The sequence below is a fragment of the Orbicella franksi genome, chromosome 5 (genome assembly GCF_964199315.1).
Source record: "Orbicella franksi chromosome 5, jaOrbFran1.1, whole genome shotgun sequence".
NCBI classification, from domain to species: Eukaryota; Metazoa; Cnidaria; class Anthozoa; order Scleractinia; family Merulinidae; genus Orbicella; species Orbicella franksi.
Window position 1 is genome coordinate 19271338 of NC_138149.1, and position 23563 is coordinate 19294900.

Consider the following 23563-nt stretch of genomic DNA (forward strand, 5'->3'; position numbering starts at 1 on the left):
ACGCTTCTTTGCCCGGGCTGTAAAGCTCCGTGCCACGCTCAACCGCTCCCCGGAGCAAGTAATGCAAACTCACACCCGGGATGCTGACAGCGTCTTTCAGAATGTTGATTCCCTTCTCAGTGTAGAAGTTTCTCATCTTTTCCAGAGCCTCAAGGCTGGGAGCCACATCGAGATTGTTGTAGTAACGCAGCCAGTCTGCGAAGGTGCGCATGCCCTTTTCTTTGAACAACCGCTAACACCCCTCCCATTCATCCCGCATGAGAATGTATCTGCCCTTTAGCTTCGAATACCAGTCCTCGTATTTTGTTTGCCCAGGGAAATCAAGCTTTTCAGGGGTGTCAAACCATTCGTATGGAAACCACAATTTCACTGTCTTGCATTCGTAGGCTTTCACCCATTTCTCGTAGCTCATTCCCGGCCCAAGGTAATTGATGATATCGAGGAAACGGGATCCCCAAGTGAGAAAGAACATGTTTTTGTTCCCGTTTTTTGCCACTCTGACTTTGGGTGATGTTTTGGCAAGGCGGCCCGCAAAGTGGTTTTTGATCAGATTCAGATCGTATCTTCCTGAGTTGAACCCTAAGCCAGGAACCTGGTTGCACCATTCATCGATTTTTTGTCGCTGCGCTTTTGGCAACAGGTGCGCGTCTTCTGGCACAAACTCCGCTTGTACCTGGGCCCGGATGTTTTTTCCGCGTCTCTCCAGCTCTTCCATAAACTTGCAGACCAACTCAACGGGGTCTCTTTTGCATATGTGGGTGGGCTCTCTTTCAAGGGTGTTGCCAACGCTCACCGAAATTGGCACATGCGCGTTTTCTATCATGAGCGCGGGCGTCAGCTCCTTCCAATGATTATTATCGCCATACGCCTCGAAATTGTACAAGATAGCGTGTGGGTAAGTTTTCGTTTCCGTCCTCGGAAGTTCCCCCTTAAGATGCCCAACTTCGCAAGACCATGCCTCGATTACTTCGTAACCGCTCTCCCACAGAAATGTTGTACGGTTCAGCGTGGCTTGGTACAATTCTTCAGGTGTTTTACCGTTATTGATAATCATTTGTTCGTGATAGCGTGGGAAACATTTTGGGTATCCGTGGAAGGGGCAGCCGTGGTATTGGAACACCGTCCTCGTTTTTGGTTGTACCCGTTGACAGGCAAGCTCTTCATTATTCCGCTTTCGCGCACCATCTCTCCCCCCCGTGCCCGCATCTTGCGTGATGAATGTGGATACCCCGTTTCTTCGCTTCTCACTCAAACCACAGCAGCGCTTGTCTGGATGCTGTGCTGTTTGGGTACATCGCTTTCTCGAAAGCTGTCTGCTGGGCTTCGACTTTTCCACCAGGGCAATCGATTACCGTTTTTCCTGCACTGCAGGTTTGGAAATGCCATTTGAGATTGCCTGCTTGTGTGAATCTCTGACGGCAATGCCCGCATTCATAGGTTTTCGCCACCTTTGCGATGTCTTTTATCACAAAGGCGTGCCCTTGATAAATTCCGATTGTCAGAATGTTTGTCAGCTTGGGATTCGCATTTCTTCTGAGATACCATACCACTTCTCCATCTTCTCTGCGCTCCGGCTCATAGACACGTATTCCGAACCAAGCTGAGACAGCGGTGCCCTGATTCAGATGGGTTTCAACTTTGTCCAACTCATCTAGAGACATTTTTGCGAAGTTTGCAGGTATGGTTTCGAGTTTGTAGAAACTCTGGGCCAAGTTTCTGGCTTCTTTTGTGCTTCGATGTACACGCGCTCCTCGGTGCACCGCGATGCAACGCCATAGACACAGGTCGTCTTTATAGGTATCCAACGCCACCATTGGTCCTCCCCTCCCTCGTGCAAGGTTGCGCAGCCAGTCAGGTAACGGGCCTGTTCCCACCAACAGCTGCCTGTCAATCACAACCTTCAGGTCAACGTTGAAAAAGCTTTCAAACACCCACTTTGTATTCGGCCTTGTAACGCCTTCAAGCTCAATGCGTCATGTTTCCTGGCGGCTAATCCATTCTTCTGCCTCTGCCAGGTTGTTTATCCAAGGCGAGCCATGGTTTGTGTAGTACAGTATCACCGTTTCATCTTCAATGTTGCACAACTGATACGAGACAACATGCCTCAGGTAAAAGGATGTGACAACATTTTCTCGAATTTTTTCCATAAAGTTTGTTGTTAGGTCTTTTTCCAGACTTCTGATGAAGCACCATCGAATATAACACCGCCCTTTACTCTCTTCCCCCTCATGCGTTGCATTATCGAACAGGTCCAGAATCTTGTTCTGGTAGTCTGTCACTGTTCGGATGTTCTGCGCAGGAAAAGGGTCGTATTCCCTCAGGAGCTCTTGTGTTTTTCTTGTTTTTCTTTGCCTGGGAGGGGGTCTTGGTTGGTAAGCTTTTGGACGTAAAGGTTTTTGCAAACACTTCTCCGTTTCTTGGGAAATAGGTTCATCCAGCACGTTCTGAACAACCTTTCTAACAGCTGGTGCATTTTCTGCGAGTAATTGCTCTAAATACTGCAACGTTGCTGGATCGATTTTTGCGAGTTCTTCTTCCAGTCTTTCTTCAATGTTTTGGTTAACAGAAGACATTATCAACTTGTATGATGGAAGGTGTTCATCTCTCTAATTGGGTTGACTTGAGCTCGAACAAAACAAGTTCAAAATTTTTCTTTGCCTTTTTGCGTTTGCGAATAAGTCGGTGTTTAAGCGTGCTAGTGCCGCATGAAATGCAAAGACGGTAATCGCACAAAACCCCAACTCCACAGCCACGTCATGGGCAGGAATTTTCATCCCTTTCTTCAGTTGATAGTTGTGCTTCCTGCAATAAGTGCCGACACAGCTCTTTCCACAGTTTTCTTTCCCGCCACGCATCAACCACGCACACTTGTTTGTTCCTCGAAACGTTGCCGGTGTTCAGGCGGTATAACGGCGGGGTTGTTTCTATCTAATAGGTATCCCTCCCCTTCCCCCTTGTTGTAAGTAGTATATAGGGAGTTTAATGAATACTGATTCGCAGAGGAAGGAGTATTTCCCGTTTTTACAACCCCCTGGTTTAACCGAAGCAAGTTTGCAAGCTTCTGAATTAAAGCGGGGGGTTGTAAAAACGGAAATACTCCTTCCTCTGCGGAACGGCATTCATTAAACTCCCTATATACTACTATTTTTCACATCAACAACTTCCCGGTAACTCAGTCAGTTGATGCGAATGCGCTTTTGGTCCGATAATAAGATTGTTATGCACGATCTTTCAATTATTCCTTTCCAGAGCAATACCGTGTCATATCGCATGCTTTTGCCATGTTATATCCCACTCTTAGCGTGACATCAACACATTTAATTGAACAAAAGCTTCAACGTGTAAAACCGTGCCAAACAAAGCTACTGTGACACTTAATGTTCTGCTTATTTCATTTGCGCCCATCCGTGTCATATGTCATGCTTAGCGTGCCATGTCATCGCATACATTCCTGTGTCATCACCTTTTTACCCATTTTCCCATGGAGGGTCACATATTTTCTTAGGTTTGTCTAAACTACTGCTCGCATTCTTGTGTCTTGTGTTAATACACCCCACAAGTGGTTGTTTAATACATGATAAATGTTTTATATTCGGTTGAGCGGGGTGAATAAGAATCTAAATAGAGATAATTGCAGTCTACTATACTTCATGCTGTCAGGGGGACTAAGACAAGTACAGAGAGCTTAATTATTTTTAGACACTGACTAAGGCTGCTCTATTTCACATGTAACACCCCGCCTGGCCTGACTATTTAACAATTAGACCCGTAGCCTGCAAGGGCTCAGGTCAATAGCCCATAAGGCGAAACCGAATGGGCTATTGACCCATGGCCCTTGAGAGCAGAGGGTCTAATTGTTTTAGTATCACCCAATTAGTCGGACACTGAGAAAAGGCAATAATACAGGTAGCAAATGCAAGTTGAAGAAATATTTATTTCGGAATAAAATGAAAGAGAGCATCACGCTCGATTGCGCCAATTTCGTTACTTGAGGACTACTACTAATAGTCCTCTCGTAGAGTAGCTAATTAAAATGCAGGATTTGCATTAGTCCACTAGTTAGGTGATACTAAAGCATGTTATGCAAACATACAGTACCTGGTTCTGGTTTTCTTTCATAATGGTCAACCGTGATTCTATGCATCTTCTAGTTTCTAGAAAAGCTCGACGCTGAGAAATCTCTGTTGGATACTTCGTAAAAACGCCTGTTATGTTGGCACATATGAATATGAACAGATTGCCGACAAGCTGTGGAAAACAAAATATACATGCAAGAAAGAGATTTAATGCACATAAAATAGGTTTAACCAAATGTTTGAGGATAGTTATTAAGGAAGCCATTTAAGTCCTCTACACTGTTCCTTGACTCTAGCTTTTAAAGCATGAAGTCAGTTAACAAATTAGAACAGCTTTCAATTGAGTGTCATAAAAACAAGACCATCATAGCAGGGCTGCCAAGTGGAGCCCCACACTCATTTCAGAAAGAAAATGAAACCTGTGAGTTGATTTTGTCATGGTTATCATGGCTAGCGGTATTGCTTGTGGGTGTGTACGCACGACGATGACAACGGCAGAGTCACGCAACATGGACACCGTACTCCAGCCAATAGGTTGACAGAGACATGTAGCCTTGGTTTATAACCTACTTCTCTGATATTGCACATCCCTGTTATGGACAATTGACACCTGTCAAAAGAAGGTATCCACTGACCAGTATCATGTGACAATATTGCGGGCTCAAGTTTAGAGCTCGTTGAGGTCAAAAATTGACCGCTGACCAAGTGCTGGTTTTCGATTGGATCGCAGGCTCATGTCAGGTTAACTTGTAATCAGGGCCAAGTTGTTCCAAAGCTGGTTAACGCTAACCCAGGATTAAAAGTTACCGTATTTACCCGTGTATTAGTCGATCCCGTGTATAAGTCGACCCCCAATTTTTGAGGCCAAAAACTAGATTTTCTTAATTTCCAGGTAAGAATTTCTTGGAAAACTTATCTTGTATTTCTTAAAATTATCTTTCAGCTACCACAGATATGTAAACAAATCACAGCATGTTTCAATGCGCAGTTTTAAAGCTTATTATGGCACGTATACGAGCGTTATACCCAGTTTAGCAACACATGTGCATGCAGACTTTTCGATGATAATTTTTGTAAAATGCTCACAAAAATCAAACGTAAGGATTTCAAACAAGCCTTTTTAAGTGTGAAGAGATTAAAAGTGGCTTTATAAGACAGGCAAAACATCAAGGAAGCTCACGACTTTCAGAACGACGCCATAAACAAAGTGCAAAGCGTGTGTTGGGAACTTGGTAGTCAAGCCTTGAAATCGGTCAAGTACTGGTACAGAAGTCCTCGCACTCGTATCCTGCCAGGTTACCAAGCAGAGAAGTTCCAAGCGTGAAAGATATTTTCTCCGAGCGGCTTTACCACAGCTTTATTTAAAGGAAAAATATTGGTTCTTTATGACAAAATTGAGCCAGTGAGTGTCTACAAGATCCAGGTTAAAATTTAACGAATAAATGTTGATGCATTTTAACTTGAAGCTCTGATATGGAGAGACAGATCGCTAAGCGAACGTACGTTGTAAACTGTGCTGCCGCTTATCACATGTTTGTTAACATTGAAAGACAATTATTATGCTAATTATTTGACTGGCGCTTGGATCTCAAGTTTTGACCCATGTATAAGTCGAGGGCGAATTTTTGGACTGATTTTTAGGTCTTGAAAGGTCGACTTATACACGGGAAAATACGGTAACCAAGGTATAAATTCTTCTTGTATACAAATGTTTTTCACTGCTTTTGCTTTGTGTAGTTTGAAAGATTATCCAAACTCAAAACAGAAGTCCAAACAACATAAGCAGAAAACCTCACCACAAAGTTCAAAACTTAATCAAAATTCTGATTTATCCTCAGTTAGCTTAAGGAGTAGGTCACTCCAGAAACCATGTATTTTTTTCCATCACCAATAGAAAGTTCACATTGAGTTGAGTTACTCACCGTTGTTTTAGCTCCTGAAGTGGATGCGATCCCAATCAAAAAGAAGTGAAAAGTTCGACACCGGGAGCCACCATTTTGAAAGGATCTTGAAGGCCAGGCCACATATCCGTGACGTCATTCCGTCCGAATAGGCGCAAAGCTCAAAGGCTAAAGCTCTTCTTTTCTGTTCTAAATTCAGTTGAGCTAAAAAATTCGGCCCAGGCTGTAAAACCGGAACCAAAAAGGATAGGGAAAGAGGAGTTACTTTCCTTAACTTGCCTAAAAAGAACAAAAAATTGCCAAAGAAGTGGTTCGAACAGCTACGTCGGGATGAGAGATTCATGCCAAAAAAACTCGAAAATGCGTATGTGTGCAACGAGCACTTCACAGATGACTGTTTCAAAACTCAATACCGATTTGAACTTGTGGCTGGAAACAAAAGAAGGAGGTCATTGAAGAAAAATGCTTTCCGACAATTTTTCAACAGTAGGCCCTTGTAAAGGCATGTATTGCAAGCGAATGGCACATCGCAAGGAACAAAAAGAAGTAGCTATCAGTTATACTTTTCATTTCTAAAAATATTTTTGCCCGGCAGAACTGTTGTTGACTTGATTGGGTAAATATTATCTCTGCGCAAGAAATTGAAGCTCCTTGCTGGACTACAGGGCTCAAATTTCAAGAAAAAACCTTGGGGCAAGCCCGCCCCTAAGTTTTCAGGTTTAGTCACCAGCACAAGTATTTTAGTTGCCAAAAATTTTTGACCCTTCAGACAATATATTTTCACGAAAAAAATGCTAAAACAGCATGAATCACAGGTCAGTTTTATGTATAATCAGTTTACTGCTTTTTTTTTCTATAACAACAGGGAAAATGGCTGAATGAAACTCTTTTCTTCATTTACCAGTCTTACCAGTATTTATACAAAAAGCTTCCATGTAACAAGCTTTAATTCATTATATTTCGTAGACTGGCACTAGGGTTTCAGTGTTTTCGTGTTTTCGCGTTCATTGATGCATAGCGACTGCATGCATTTTTTGGAAGTGATTTATTAAATTTCTTAGGGTACCGTGGGAACTTCAAATGCCCTGCAGATTTCTTTAAAATTACAAGTCAGACAAACCCGGTACGGTTTTCTTTTATCAAAAAAGTATTTTTTTGCTTTATAAATCTCTTGTGTGGGCCAAAATCAGAACGAGTTTAATAATGTGCCTTCACAACCAGGGATGAGTTAAAATACTTACATATTTTTAAATGCTGTCCAATTTGATTTGGAATACATCGGAAGAAGTGGTAAACTGTACATCAGTCCTATCTGCATACTGACAATTACCAATAACAAGTCATGCTATAGCGAAATCCGATATCCGCATGTAAATAATATTTTGTCTGAAAAGTGTTACAATTTGTTTTCAATTTTATCAACACGATTAATCATTAATTAATCCTTTGAATACCAACTACGCATATATGCGTAATTAATGGTCGTGCTCTTTGTACTACTTGTCACGTCATCAATTTAAATGTCATCAGATATTCTTGATAAGCTGATAGTAGTGCTAGGCTAGCCCTTTCCGCACAATGGTCAGGTTTAGATATCGACAACATTCCGACGTCGCAAATCGAAAAACAAGGTTATCAGTTTTGGTGCAAAAATGGTGGTAAAATGGTCCACAACACCTATAATTGATCAAGGTCCATTTCTAGGCTTTGCCCGTAATTAACGTCCAACTTTTCACTGCAGCCAGAAAGAACATACAATGCAAAAGGTAGCAAGTGTAAAAGGGCAGAGAAAAACAGAAAGGAAAGGGCCAACAAACAAAATTGAGAACAGTTAATGGCAAAAAAAAAAAAAAAAAAGTCCAAATTTTGGCTTATGCGCATGCCTGAAATTGAAGTTTTGCTCAATTTCGTACCTAATCCTCGAAAAAGCTCTCCTTTTAGCAAAAAAAGCTTTTTTAGCACAACTTAGGCTTATTTAGCATCATGGCAGCTAAAAAACCTGACTAAACAGCTAAAAACGGTATTTTTTGGCAAAAGCTTGGTATTCAAAGGGTTAAGGACAGTTTTTTTGCATTCACATCATTTTGGGGAATTACAGCTGCTAATGAAAGCAAATCTACAGTAAAAAATGAAGCTTTAATTTTACTGCATGCTTTGTCAAGTAACGAGGCGAGTAAACACGACACATGCGATACGGATAAACACACTAGCAGAGTGAATTTTCCTTCATCAGCTAATGTTTACGCATGTAAAAGTTGCATATACTTTTTTCTTTTATCCAAAATCTATTGCATATGCTTAGCTTTCCAACAATACAAATTACAATTCTCACAAAAAATCTTAAGTAATGATAAGGAATGTCGTCAATTTCACATTTCACATCAAAGATGTCGATTTCACTTGGCATATTACATGTAAAGTCACTGCCTATTTCAGAAGAGTCCACATAGTCCATGAGTGTAAAGAAACCTGGCAAACATGTACGAGCAGGAGCAAAAAGTATCCAAATTTTATAAGTAAAAACACAGACTTGTGAAGTGAAAAGCATTCGCCCGATTTAAACACCCCATTGAAAACTCATCAGTTTCTGTGATACCAGAACTCCCTCCGCATTGAACCACCAGTAAAATAAAAATGGAGACAAATCAGATCAAAAACATTATACTGGGGATTTATTTAAGCCACCAATTCAATTCTGAGAGCAATATACAATTATAAATAAACTTCCTCTTCTGCTAACTGCATCCACTACAACTGTACCTTCCATTTTGGTGACCTACTCCGGCTGTTCTCGGCAGCAAACACATTCTCATTGCGTCGGCATGGTTGCTTATCTCTCACAAGTACACCACAGAGCATTTTCCAACCAATCGTTCCATTCAACTTGATTATTATCATCCCCAGAATCACTAGCACGTTCTGGCTTCAAGCTCAGCCATACTAAAGCTCAAAGAAACAAACACATTCTCGCACGGAATGACGTCACGGATATGTGGCCTGGCCTTCAAGATCCTTTCAAAATGGCGGCTCCCGGTGTCGAACTTTTCACTTCTTTTTCGTTAGGATCGCATCCACTTCAGAAGCTAACACAATGGTGAGTAACTCAACTCAATGTGAACTTTTTATTGGTGATGGGAAAAAAAACATGGTTTTTGGAGTGACCTCCTTTAATAAGGCTTTGAACGACCCGGCCCAGGAGCTCCGCTTTTAGGCTTCCCTAAATCTATTTAGAAAACAGTCCTAAGAAAATAAGTGTGCTGATTGGCTAAAACTCTTGTTTCTATAACTTGATAGAAACACAGAACTAGCACAAGCTGTTGACGTAATGATGGCACAAGCAGAGAGAATTTACATTTTGATAACCAAAGTGAACAAGTTGTTTTCCTTTTTTTCATCGAGGTGTTTTCTAAAGGAAATAGAAAACGTGTTCTCTGTGTTTGTATCGAGTTTTAGTATAAATCTTGAGTAGCATAGCAGTGTGCCTTTGTTAAGGTATCATGGAAGGTGGATTGAGAGTGTTTGGAAATCGCGCTCTTATGCTGGCCCTTTGAAAGAAAACCCCATCAACCTGTACATTTTCTGAAAGCTTAATAGTTATAGAATACAATCATTTTGCAGTGATATTAAAAGAAATACCCAGAAACATGGCTTTGGTTAGCCTGGTTCGTTTCCGCATGTGAATTATCAGAGCGACACAATTAACATCAGAAATGTTTTCTCACAGATCACCCTCAAAAAGGGTGACAGCAATTTTCCAGATGTGGTTTGGTGTTTTGTTTTTCTTTTTACACCTTCCTAAAGTTTGATATTTTCAATGCGGACATTTCCTTCTACTAAAGAGGCCATAACCTTGAAACAGAAGCGAAATTAACCAAAGCCTGAGACCCATTTTCAAAGGAGGTATCCTGGAACCTACCTGCCAATTTTCAGCCAATTCCGTCAGAAGAGACACATAAACGAACTAAAAATGTTCCTCCTTACATGCAGTTTTATTTCATTGAGAAAAAGACAAAAATCCTTTTGTGAGATTGGTATGGTAAGGTGTTTAAAAATCTCCTCTGCACTGACAGATGGCTTATGACAACTTGAAATAACAGACATCTACAATTCTGGCACAGAAACCCATCCCAGTGAAATCATCCAAGAAACGACAAACTTCCAACAGGTTTGTATTTAAACTGCTACAATTTCTTTTACTTAGAAGATTTTGGCGGTGGCATTGGTGTTATGTTGCTCAAGTTTAGGCTTCTTCGCTCTCCAGACATTTTTTGAAACCATGTCTCATGAAGCCAAAAAGAGGAAATCTCGAGGTCTACATCATCTACATCTACATCTGCCCTTGACTCTCTCATTGCGGAAGTTTCGGAATTGCATCCATTCTCTAGCAATTTCGTGCAACTAGCACTTGTTGTCGTTTGATCTTCAGCTTCTTTGGCGGGACTAGTGTCTACAACTTCCCTCAACTATTGCTCTTGGTTACAGTGCAACCCATGGTCGCTCAACTCAGTGCCAAAGATCTTGTTCAACGCCGAACCTGTGGGTTTTCTTGCATTTTCGTCTTGACATAAAGAAAATCTGACAAGAACAGAAGCTAACTTGCAATGAAACAACCAGATCGAGAACAGTTTGCGTGCACAAATGAAATATCACACTGCAATTTGCATTACACATGACAACTGGCAGTGAATTTTAATTAGGTGTCGACGCGCCATAAGGAGTTAATGAGAATCAAAAATAGTTTTTCTCTATATCTTAAAAGTAAAACAGCTTTTTATCTCATTCTTTTTACTCGGGCTTCCATAGGAAAGCCCAAATCTTAAAATGCAAGCGTTTTGGTCGCCAAAAGGAGGGTCATGGTCCCAGGCGTTCCATGCGTAGACCATGGAAACTGGGGACGAGAAACATGACATTGCTCGCTCTTCGTGACAGAATGCCGTATTTTGTGAAGGAAGTTTTGGCAAGAATCGCACCTTATACGTTCATCTAACATACAATGAGGTCGATCATTTTCAGAAAGGGTCGGTCCACGAATTATATTGCTTGAAAGCCAGCCAGTTAAGCAAAGTTCACGCTCAAAACATTCTCGTGAGATGACAATTAACTGAGCCGATTGCGGTATGAATTCAATCTACCAAAACACTGGCAAAAAATAGGCCGTCAATGACGGTATGTGGCTACTACCGTTATTATTTAGAACATTGCAGTAAAACAAATCATATTGCAATAAAACGAGCTAAATATGAAAACATTTTTGGACTCGTAGCTCATTAAAAACATGTGACTTGTTTCTTGCACCGCGCAAAATATGTCGATCTCCAGTGTTGTAAGACTTTCGGTAACTTGACTTAAATACCTTACCTCCAAGTTGGATGCTTTCTAGTAGGGTGTAGGAAAAAAAATTATCTGTGAATTTGGAGGCACATTGTGCGGGAGAATTAAACCTTCGATTGTGCAGGGAATTGTGCGGAATTATTGACGAACCAATGTTCTTGCCAAGTCCTAAGGAAAATCTGCATTGACGATAGTTTAGCCAGTTATTTCACTAGTAGTTCAAATATATTTAGCAGTCTTAATTAGCAATCACCAATTCGTTTAGAAAACTGTCTGACTGCAAAAGAAAATCATGTTGCATGACATGAACTAGACGAGCATGAAACCAAAATAAATAGCAAAATAGAATGCAGCATCTTCCCTTTTAAATGAGAGTCCTTTTTAAAAAATACTCTTGCCTTGATTCAATAAAAATATGTAGCTTGAATATTTCTTCATAAACTGTGTTAAGGGTCGCAAATTCTTGGAAGATATCCGCAAAATACACAACTTGAAAGTTTATACAAATTATGTGCAATGCAATTTGAGCCTAGTCACAGGACTGTTGTTTTCGCAAAGGAGTTTATCATGATTCATTTTGGCTCTCTAAAAAGGGATTATTCGCTCTCCAAAGAAGATATGACTCTTGAAAAGGGTTTAAGATCGCAACACGGTAAAGATATCCAGCTACACAATTTACTCGGATCACCACGACCAGTAAACAAACTTCGTACAATTTCTGCTAGCATGTACAAAGTAATTGCCGTAAGTTGTAAAAAGACCTTTCTTTGCAAACAACTTTTCCATCAATCCATAGACAGCTGTGCCTCATTCTTGAATCAAAATGGTTTAAACTCACAACTTGTGATAGGATGAGGAGGATCCTAAACGAAGCAACTTGAATAGTAAATATCTAAGCGAAACTCTTGTGCTAAAATATCCTGATTCTTTAGTTTGCTTTTATTGTGTCCAATACGTGTTTTCGTAAAGTACAATTTGATACTGTGGTACGAAGCCCGAGTAAACGCTCTTAGAACGTCTAGTTGCAAAATATTTATCTCAGTCTTCTCAATTTCACCAGCAAAAATAAGATTTTTCGCATTTTTCATAAAAATTCACCTACCATGATACCTTAACAAAATGACGGCCGCTTCTTAGCATTTTCAAAGTGTCTGTGAAGAGGATTTAGATAAAGTTTTGAGCCACTAGTTGATTTATACTAAAACACAACTGGCGCCCATTTTATGAAGCTTGATTTGGCATAGAAATTTTCGTAGAGCTCTATGACTCTACACTTTTGTCACATCTCCTCCTACGTGTTGGAAAGATACATTACCTCCAACTTCATAGCTTTTACCATAGTTGTGTATTGTTACTATGGTTACCTGCCTATTTCGTAACATTTGATTTCAATTTGTAGCATATTCTTCGCATATATCTCATATATATTTAAGTGTTATTAGTGTTATTACGGTTTACAGTGTTTTGATCATTTTCAATTTAAAATTCTGTATTGAGTCCACCATCTACACTCTACCCTTTACGGTTCTCTGTACGGGCATAGAGGCTAACAGTTATTGTAGCAAATATTAAAGCACTTGGGGAATGTTTAGTATTATTACGGTTTACAGTATTTTAATAATCTTTTTAGCTCGATGCTATAGTTCTATCATCTACATTCTACTCTCTGTGTTCTCCAGCTACTCTCTTCAATCTATGCTCTATGCTCCACAATCTACCATCTACCCTCTAGGTCCATCTACACTCTACGTTCTACCAGCTACTGTCTTCGATCTACACTCTATGCTCTACAATCTATCATCTACCCTGTAAGCCCATCTATGCTCTACTCTCTATGTTCTACTAGCTATTCACTCTACACTCCACCATCTACCATCTATCATCTACCCTCTAAGCCCATCTAGGCTCTATTTTCTACATTCTACCAGCTACTCACTCTATGTTCTAAGATCTACCATCTACCCTCTAAGCCCATCTACGCTCTATTCTCTTCGTTCTACCAACTACTCTCCTCAACCTACGCTCTATGATCTACCCTCTAAGCCAATCTGCTTGGAAGGTTACTGGAATTTTTTAATTTCTTTTTCTAATTTTTTAATTTTTTCATTTATTTCCGACACACTTCGTCTCTATCTGAGACTTCTTCAGGGAATGATTTAAGCGTGCCTAAGTTTAACTTCCCACGGAAGTGAATAACTGCTGAAACATGCTGTAAACGGACATTACAAGAAACGCCTTCATGCACATGTTACTGCGTGTTGTTATATTTTGGGAGCCATACAATTAGCAGGGATGCAAATAACAGTCGGTCATTGGACATTGGCTGACCAAAATTTGCTCACGTCCGACGAAATCCGAACTGTGGTCGGACATGATGTCCGGATAATTTTTTTATCATAAATCATTTTACGGTAAGGTTGAATAAAAATCTACCTTGACTAAATCTTACTCTTTTTAGTGATGTCCGACACCAATTTGTTTTGACTGACCAAGATGGGGTCTTAGTAGGACATATGTCCTTTCGAGAGAAAAAAAATTATTTGCAGCCAATGATTAGCGTTAACTGTATGGCCCCAAAAATATTTTAAAAAGTTAAAAAATAATTTAAAAACATTAAAAAAAGATTAAAAAATTAAAACATTAAAAAAAGACATTTTTGTTTGGAAGGGTCCCAAAGAAACCCTATTAGAGTTTCTTAGTTGTCTCTATATCAAGAATGATCGTATCAAATTTACGTACTATGTTATTGATGGAAGTAGTATTTCATTTCTCGATTTATTTCTTTACAAAGATGCTAATTTTAGAACTCTGCAGTTTTACTGTTTACAGATATTTACTACTTAAGTTGCTTTGATGAGTATTGTATGGGTCCGCAAATGATCCCAGGACCGCAAATGATCCCAGACCGGAAATGATCCCCATATTGGACCGCAAATGATCGCGATCAAAAAATAAGGAATGGCATGGATGGTGGGATTGTGTGGATAGGAAATTGGCGTACGTGAATAATGATGTTTTTATCAAAGCCATCTTATAATTATAATGGCTTACAACTTGCTTTTTTTTCATACTTTCAACTAAATTTTGTTGCTAACTACGATGTTATGAATATCACTACTCAATCATCAACTTGGCTTGCATTTCTTTGCAATTCTCAGTAAAATTATGATCAGTGCAACATACGCTACATATCCTCCTTTGTTAAACATTGATATTTGGGTGTTATAGTTAAATCACATTTTATCAGCCATTAACGCCACTCGTCAAAAGTTTTAAACTAAAATCTAACCATGAAGCAACTATTACGGAAGACGCTGTCTGAGTAGACCCACAAGCCTACAATGTTTCATCACTCTGTAAAACACCTAGTGTGTAGCACTGGAAATTTGAACAAATTTATTTCATAATTTTTAATTGGTCGTATTTTGGCTTTAAGTCCTCGGAAATGACTACTTAAGTATTCTAAGAAGCCAAAATTCCTAGCTACAGTTATGAAGTTCAGCTTCATGACCAAGCAAAGCCAAGACTTGCGCTTTGTTTTGACAATTAGCTGTCTGATAGATGTTTGATACTATCGCCACCGGAATTTCAAGAATGTTTACAAGCATGTGTTTTTCTAAGACATCTACTTCAATAGATCATCTTCACGTGATGTGTTTTTATCCTCATCAGGCATAAGAGGCAGTATATTTATATCTGTTTACAACAAGCGTGTTTCATTTGGAAACCAGAGTATTTTGAATTTCAGGGTTACAGAGGTTGCGTGACACAAAGCTACGATCAAGTTTGTTGAAAAATATATACTTATCTCATGATTTTGAGCCTTTTTAGAAGTTAGAGCATTAGGAAAAGTGCTTATGTAAATGCTTGTTTGTTTAGTACTGATAATCAGTCTCCCAGAAAGCCAAAGTAAGTTCCAGATGCTTACACTATATTCCGGCCACCATATTGGTGTACCACGGATGTACTACCATGGCATTTTCTTTCTGGGCTCTGTAAATTTCTGGGAAACATTTACGACAAATATCTGAAGTTTGGGGAAACGCACAGGCCCAAAAATTGGAGAAGAGTCTTATTTAGCTATCTTCTATAGCGTACATCACAATTTCTTAGCTTTTTCCATTGGTTGGTTTTTGATTTATTATTTTTTTTATTGCATGACAATGAAAACGATCTGTTTTTTTGAAGAACAAAACAGCAACTGTGGAACATTTTTTTTGTAAAATGATAGAATGTTTTTTTTAGTTCATAATTCTTGTACATGTTCTCACCTTCCTCTGATATAAATCCATGCCATTCCTTATTTTTTGATCCGGATCATTTGCGGTCCAATATAGGGATCATTTCCGCCCGGGATCATTTGCGGTTCAATTTGGGGATCATTTGTGGTCCGGGATCATTTGCGGTCCTGGTATCATTTGCGGACCCGTACAGTATCCTCTTTATCCAATTGCATGTTGTTTGCCTCATCTTCCAAGTTCTGCTTACGACGATTCTTTAATTTTTCAACATCCGAGTTGTTCCTCTCAGCATCATGATTTGATTTTTGTCTGTGTTTTTGTAGTTTGAACTCGTAAATGGCTCCTTTGTTATCTTGTGAGAACGAGCATGAACTTTGCTTATCCGGCAGGCTGTCAAGTAATATAATTTGTGGGCCAACCCATTCCAAAAATGATTGACATCTTCTTTGAGTCTTTTCCAAACTTTCCTCACAAATCACAGCATTCTCACAAAGAGCAAGAGCTGTCGCATTTTCATCCCCAGTTTCCTTGCACCATGCTAGGAACGCCTGGGACAATGACCCCCCATTTGGCGACCAAATATGACGACGACAACAACGACGAACGGCTTGCATTTTTAGACTTAGGCTTTTCTACGGAAGCCTGAGTTAAAACTACCCAGTAGCTTTTGTCGTGCCCTTTGCCTATCTACCATAAAAATATGAGCGAAATCAAATTTTTCACCCTTATCGCAAAATTAAGAATTTGTCTGATTATTTACAGGCAGGCACTCTTAAGTGGTATCTTTTAGAGGTCTAATGAAGCTCGAGCAACGTCCACATTAGTCTCCCTTAGGAGTTAAATTCATATTTTCCGATGAGCATCCCTTGCCTTTTCATACGGGAGTTACCACCCCTTCCCCCCCCCCCCCCCGAGGTTTCCAAATGTCTAACAGGAAGTGAAGGAGTGAAGGAGTGATGGAGTGAAATCGTTCCACCACTACAACTTGGAAAATAATATTTTCCAAGTTTAAAAACGACCCAGAAATTTCAAATTTTCATCCAAGAATCACTGCTTCTAACTTGTGTTGTTTACTTTCCATTCTTTGTAATCCTGCCATCAAGAACTCTCCACACCAATAAAATAAACAAATTATAGCAGGAAAATGCTTTGAATTATGACTACAAATCACAAACAATCAGCAAAAACGTCCTTAGGACTCCATCTCATTCACCCTGACAATCAGCCAGAGAGCATGACACACACACATAAATTGCTGACCCACATTAAAATATAACCTTGGAATCAGCTCCAAAATGATTCATATTCCTCTGATAGCAAACTACCCTTAAATTTACAAACAAATTGTTCATGTGATTTTAGACATGTACCACGGGAAATAACGCACGAGTTTTTTTTTTCCGATTTTAACCAGCTGTTTATTGTAATTAAAATATGTCGCTATTCCACCTGCACTTGAAATAAGCAGTGCAAGAAATCCAATCACTTTTTTCTCGGATTCGCAAAATATATAAGTAAAAAAAATGGAATTACCATTGTGACATGAACAAAGAGGTTTGCAAAGCCGGCACACTATTTTCTAAGTAGAGAAAACTCCAAGGTTTCAAGTAGGCTCTTTTACAATACACTTGCCATGAGCTCGAGCATCACGTTTTCTACACACTGTAAACACAGATCATAAATTATTTACGCTACGAGACATGATGGGAAGCCGCTAGCTTCCACGGCACTGCAAAATATCGCAAAACACATAACAACACGGGAATAAACCAAAAGCGAAAATTAAAAACGTGCTTACCAATCTCGTAAGATTCGTATCATTGCTATTCATGGCTGCGCTTGATATTAGATGGATAGCAGGAAGAAGACAACCTCCGAAAACAGCAATTCTCATCCTTACTGGTAACATGGTGTAAGTCATATAAACGAAGAAGGCTGCCAGCCATACGCCATCCGACGGTGAATAAAGGCTTTTAACATGACTAGGATCCGCAAATTCCCATGGTGGACAAACTACCGCAGCTAGTACAAATCCACATGAGATGGCAAGTAAAATATACGAGACCCAGTTCAAATGGCTCTGAGATGAACCACTTCTGTTCACAATCAAAGCAAGCAAGATGTACGCAACGGCGAATATACACAGAGTGATGCCTTCGGCATTGGTTTTCGCTGGCATTTTATTTTCCATACCGAACTGCAACCCTATTAGAATAAAAGTCAAAATAAGTAGCAGCCCAATGAGCCAGCTCATAAACTTCTGGTTCAAGCGAAACACGTAACGCTGATACAGGCCCTCGAGCTTTTCCGATTCGAATCGCTTTGACTTGAAAACCCGCGTAAATAATGTCCAGTCACCACAACAGGAATCCTCGCATATATGTTCACCTTTCAAAGCTTCAGGATCCCTCAAACCAAACTGTTTTCCATTTTTAACGTTAACGTCTGGAAATCCATTCGTTACATTATCCTTCTGAGAAATTTCATTTTTGCTGGTTCTAATGTTAGCATTTTCTTCAACACCAACTTCCACCGACCTAAGTCGAACTTCGGCCGATCCGTTGCTTTCCATGCTAGTCAATGTCTTTTGTCCTTCACTGGCAGTCCTTTTCGGAGACGCAGGCTTATTTCTGTCAGTTACATTCTTGTTTAGGTCGCTTTGTGAAGCGCTTATCTGTGGTTTCCCTTCTGTTTCCTCCTCCCAAGCTCTTCTCGATGGTGTCGAAGACCTTCTGTTGAAAGCAGTAGAGTCAGACTGAGCTGACATGTTCACCGACTGAATAATAAATTTACGGGCCTAGTTTGGCGTTCACGGTAAGCTAATGTGGCCCCTTTCATGAAAATTCTTTTAACACTAAGTCTCAAAAATTACTGAGGACCGTAGCAACCGAATTCTAAAACTTGTCGGGTTCACAGGGCACCAAAACAAGTGAACAACCTTTCGCCATTATTCGCGCTCTGGTGTAACAGAACGGTAAATCTGTTTCACAAAGTGCGTCAAAAGAGTTTTTGTTTCGTTTTTAACACCGCATCTATGCCTCTGGGTATTTTTGGAGCCACTAAATTCTCGTGTAAGAGATAAGCTGCACCTTCGTCAAACCAAAAGGACGAGAGGGTCTGAGAGATGGACTTGTTTTGTCCACGTGATCGGTCTGGCCTTTCTGATTGGATAGGTTCTATTCGTTCTAATTTATGGTAAAACACCAAAAAAATGTGGGGATTATTTATGCTTTCTCTGAGTGTCACTCTACTTCATGGAATTCCCTGTTCTCTTTGGTTAGGCAATCAGATGGGAACGTCAAATGTCATATGTAAAAGTGGCGGATATCATAACGACAATGTATGGTCGTAAAAGCAATTTTCAGAAAGGAAACAACATTTTTCGTTTTACAAAACATGTTTCGACATTCCTGTCATCTTCAGTTGCAAATATTCGACGGTTGTACATTTGAATTTTCACCGTATACGTGATTACGTTATAGAATTACGCCATAAGATCAGTTACGTTAACAATATTCAAGTATTCAATATTCCAATATTCAAATTGTTAACGTGACTGATCTTATGGCGTAATTCTATAACGTAATCATGTATACAGTGAAAATTCAAATGTGCAACCGTCGAACATTTGCAACTGAAGATGACATAGGAATGTCGAAACATGTTTTGTAAAATGAAAAATGTTGTCTCCTTTTTGATAATAGGAGACTTTAGATTTGAGTACCAGTACGAGATGAAGTACGAGAACGACTTTTCAATTCCAGTTTGCAGGCTTCGCATCATCAAATCACATACCCATCTCATTTCACGAGCTACCATCTCTGCCTAAAACCAGCATGAAGAGTGAGGGCTCTAGAAACGTCACTGGTTTGAAATTCGGAAATCGTACTCGTACTCAATCTCGTACTCGTAGTCCAATCTAAGAGGGTGGTAAAGGGTATTTTCGTGACCCGTGATCGGCCCTTTTTATTTCCTGTGGATCGTGATTTCCATAGTCGCCGTGAACCGTGGATTTTTCACAACGTTCTCTTTTATTTTCCGTGAAGCGTAAAATGCCAATGTTGTGTTTTTCGTGAATTGTGAAAGAGCTACTTTATTTTCCGTGAAACTTGATGTATACCCCCCCCCCCCCTTTACCACCCTCGTCTAAAGGTTCCTAAATATGACATCCTAGAAAACTGGCATTGACAAATTTACTCCAGACCATCTTTTTCCAGCTAGAGACCCGATTATCAACCCCCTTATAACAAAATCTCATCTGAAAAAGATGGCCCAGGCTTGTTTTTGAAGAAGAAAATAGTTTCCTCTTAGCTGGGATCGTTGCGCTAATCACAGAACCACTGAATACCACTATTTGAATTTCAGTTCACGCTGCTGAAGGTTTTCATGTAAACTTAATTCGCAGTTTCATTGTGTATCATTGCATTATATTAACATAACTGTAAATACGAGTGTGTACCCTTCGAACTACCTTCCAACCAATGTACGGACTGTCTAGCAGCGGATTTTCAAGGAATAAAAAAGCTCTAGTTGCTCAGTTGTGGTTTTACTTTATCATTCCTTGTCTGTTTTGAGCGAGCGACTGAGAAGGGTTTGTTTATCCTGTAACAAAGTAAAACACCTGCATAACATAACTGGTTTCACAGAGGACATGAAAGGAATAAAGTAAAACATTAGTTCTTTGTAACTGATACTGATTAAAATCAGTGCATGCGAAATGATAAAACTAATCACGAACCGGCCTTACTGGATTTACCAAAACTAACACCTTATGGGTTGAAGCTCTTTAAGAACGACTTCCCGTGAAAGCCGTAAAAGAAAACTATATCATAAATCAGTAAGGTTTTCTTGGTCGTAAATGATGCAAAACGAACTTCGAAAAAATAATACCATGAGCAGTGAACTGAAGGTGATTCCGGAATACGTTGTTCGTTGTTTCATGTTGACTTGTTGCTTTAAGAAAGGATAGAGACCATTTCGAAATCCCCTTCAGTTATCGAAAACGGAGAAAAAGTAGAGATAGGACGAAAATTACCATATTTATTCAACGCAAAACAAGAACGTATTGTCTATTAGCGTCTGTTAGAAATGCAACCCAAATGTAAAGTTCTCTGTTTTCTCGGAACAACTTTTAGTTTCACTGCCTTCATTTATTGCCTATTAAATGAACTATGTTCGAAAAGCTAAGGTCATTTAAATTAGAATATGCTTAAAGACAACCGTTTCTAAACAATCCGTCACGTTAGCTCAATCAGAATAATAATGAACAAAGTGTCGTTCAAACTTACGAACGTTCTATAAGCAAATACTCAAACTTTGACCGCCAGAAACCTAGAGCAAGTCTCTCAGCTGCCCTTTCCTATCATTGCCAAGTATGTAAACTTTTTGCCCGAATATTATCACGAAGACCTAAGAGGACGACTGCGTGATTTTCGATGTCCTTTCACGGTTCATGCTCGACTGTTTTAAGACTGCGAATCTCAGGAGATTCCGTTATAATTGATTTACTGGTGAAAAATAACCATAAACACAGAAAAAGAGGACAAAAAGTTAAAACGCGCAGTAATGACTAGAGCACATTTTCACACTGTCAGCGGGGCACCTCCTGAGCTGGGCCTGACACACTGACCGTCCAAAAAATCATTTCTCAAAATTTCGTCGAAAACTTATCAGTAAAGTAGCTATTATTAGTGAAAGTGTTGCGGTGGGTCTACAGGTTAAAACGGAAACGGAATACTAAAAATTGCTACTCAGAACTAAGAAAAACGTTCAGTATAACTGGAGATGACTTTTTTTTTCGGCCGGGAGTGTAGCCTGCGTAGCTTGGCGGTTTAAGCATTTTTTTAAGCTATTTCTTAAAAGTAAACAACATTTTTCATTTTACAAAACGTGTTTCGACATTCCTGTCATCTTCAGTTGCAAATGTTCCACGGTTGTACACTTGAGTTTTCACTGTATACATGATTAAGTTATAGGTATACGCCATAAGATTTACGTTAACAATTTGAATATTGGAATACACTGGGAACAAAGGCTGCGCGCGCGCCAACAGTAGTTGAAACAAAATCAAAAAATTAAATAAAATAAACAAAACATGAAAAGGAATTAAAAAGAAAGAGGCAAATCTAAGTGTCTCAGCTGTTGGTTTAGAGTTCGAATGATGAAGCGTACTCGTTGTCGATAAGTGTACAGACCACGCTAAACCACATTCGATTTGTTAAGCAGAGCATGAGTCACGACAAGTCCCTGATGACTGCAAGTGCTTGTAAACATGCGAAACCTTGTCCAGCACAAGGTGCTCGCGGACACGTGTACAAATGTGGCGAGTGGTCTCACCAATGCAGCAGGCATTACAGGCAGCACATGTGAATTTATAAACGACACGCGAACTGAGACTCTGCGGCACGGAATCTTTCTCGTTGAACAATGTAGATGTAGATCAGTTTTGTAATAACGTTTAAGCAGCTGTCTTAATTAATATGCGCAACTTTAGAAAAACGGCCAACATAGGGGAGTTAGTAGAAATGTGTAGAAGTTCCATCAGAGCTGAGCGGGCTAGTCCGCACATTTTGCAGGATTGAGATTCATTTTCTTAGAAACATAGCTATGAATAATTTTGTCAATAACCCAGATGGGAAAAAAATTTTTCCGTAAAATCATCTTCATCACGGTTTTTTAAGCAATTTGAGCTTCGCCACTTTCTTTGCACGCTCGAATTGCTTAAAAACCGCCGAGCTACGCTGGTTACCGGGAGTGCAAATCAGTTAAATTCTTGCCCAGATCAAATATAATTTTACCTGAATATACCTTTGTGATGGTGAACTAGTTTAGTCTGTTTGACTCTTCCATAAGAAATGAATATGAAAATGTACCGTACAAATAAAGTCGTGTAAAGTAAAAGTGCTTGCGCGAAGTTTGTGAACATACAATGCTGCAATTGGTTTTGGCCACCTACAGCGGTGCTCAGTACAGTGTGTAACGATGGAAAGAGGTTTGTCGAGTACCCCAAACCAATATGTCTTTGAATGTTTTAATTTGTCCAAAAATCACGAAAGTCTATTTTTGGTTCACAGGTTCTAAATCAAATGCATATTTTATTTGCAGATATTATTTCACCATTTTATGTAGTTGACCCTTTTATAACAGAAACCAAAGCCAAAAGTATTTTAAAATGCGCCTGAAGATATAGATGAAAAAGAGAGCCGTCTGCCCGGGTACCACATACATATCGTTGTGTCCGTATTCTGTTCTTTAAATATAGTCGACCTTCTACTGTGCATGTAATTAGATTGGTATATTTCGCTCCCTCTTTTTCAATTGAAACAAATCAAATTGCTAAACACCTGGGCCATAGCACAAGGTGGCGGAGCCAATAACTTCATTTGACTGATCGGGTCTTCGTTATGATTTGCCGTAATTTGAGTTAGATGTGGAGAGAATGGAAAACCATTCCAAGTGATTTGTCTATTCCGTTTTCAATTACACACTTGATCTAACATGCTTCTTATCTTATTTCTTTCAACAAAAAAATGAGAAGCAATCTAAGCAGGGTGTGGGAGGCACATTAAAACTGTAATTACGAGTAAGCGATGATAAACAAGACTTCCAGGTAAAACAGATCTATTTATGGGAGATGTTCAAATTTATTTTAATATGCAAATACGTAATACTGTCAAGAGGGTCCACAATAGGGCTCTCAGATCCCGCTTTCCCGCCCATTTTTTCCTGTTAATCCCGCAATCCCGCCCTTCTTTACTTGGAAATCCCGATCCCGCCCACTTTTCAATAACGTTTTTCTGTTAATTATTAATTTGTTAAATAATAATTAACGCAGAAACTTTACAAAAATAAACATTACAGAAAAGATCATGAAAGGCCTATTTGTACGCAATGGGTAGCAGATAAGTAACCAGAAATGATAGTTACGTTTCCTTCTTTAAACGTTTCACTGTTTTGGCTTGTTCTTTTTCGACGTATCAGTGAAAGAGAGAGATTGTTCACTCCCATATTACTA

General features: G+C 39.5%; 1 protein-coding gene across 4 annotated transcripts in view; it reads right to left on the minus strand.

Moving 5' to 3' along the window:
* LOC145487498 (adenylate cyclase type 5-like) overlaps window positions 1-23563 on the minus strand; it is a 219901-nt gene that overhangs the window by 184298 nt on the left and 12040 nt on the right. For 2 of the 4 annotated variants that reach the window (XM_081466302.1, XM_081466301.1), the window contains exons 1-2: window positions 17348-18684; window positions 4099-4248 (exon numbers count right to left, since the gene is read on the minus strand). In XM_081466302.1, coding sequence (XP_081322428.1) covers window positions 4099-4248; window positions 17348-18316 — 1119 coding nt within the window. In that variant the 5' untranslated portion in view covers window positions 18317-18684. Of the gene's footprint in view, window positions 1-4098; window positions 4249-17347; window positions 18685-20020; window positions 20131-23563 lie in introns of those variants that run through there. The other 2 variants (XM_081466303.1, XM_081466304.1) reach the window with 2 other exon arrangements.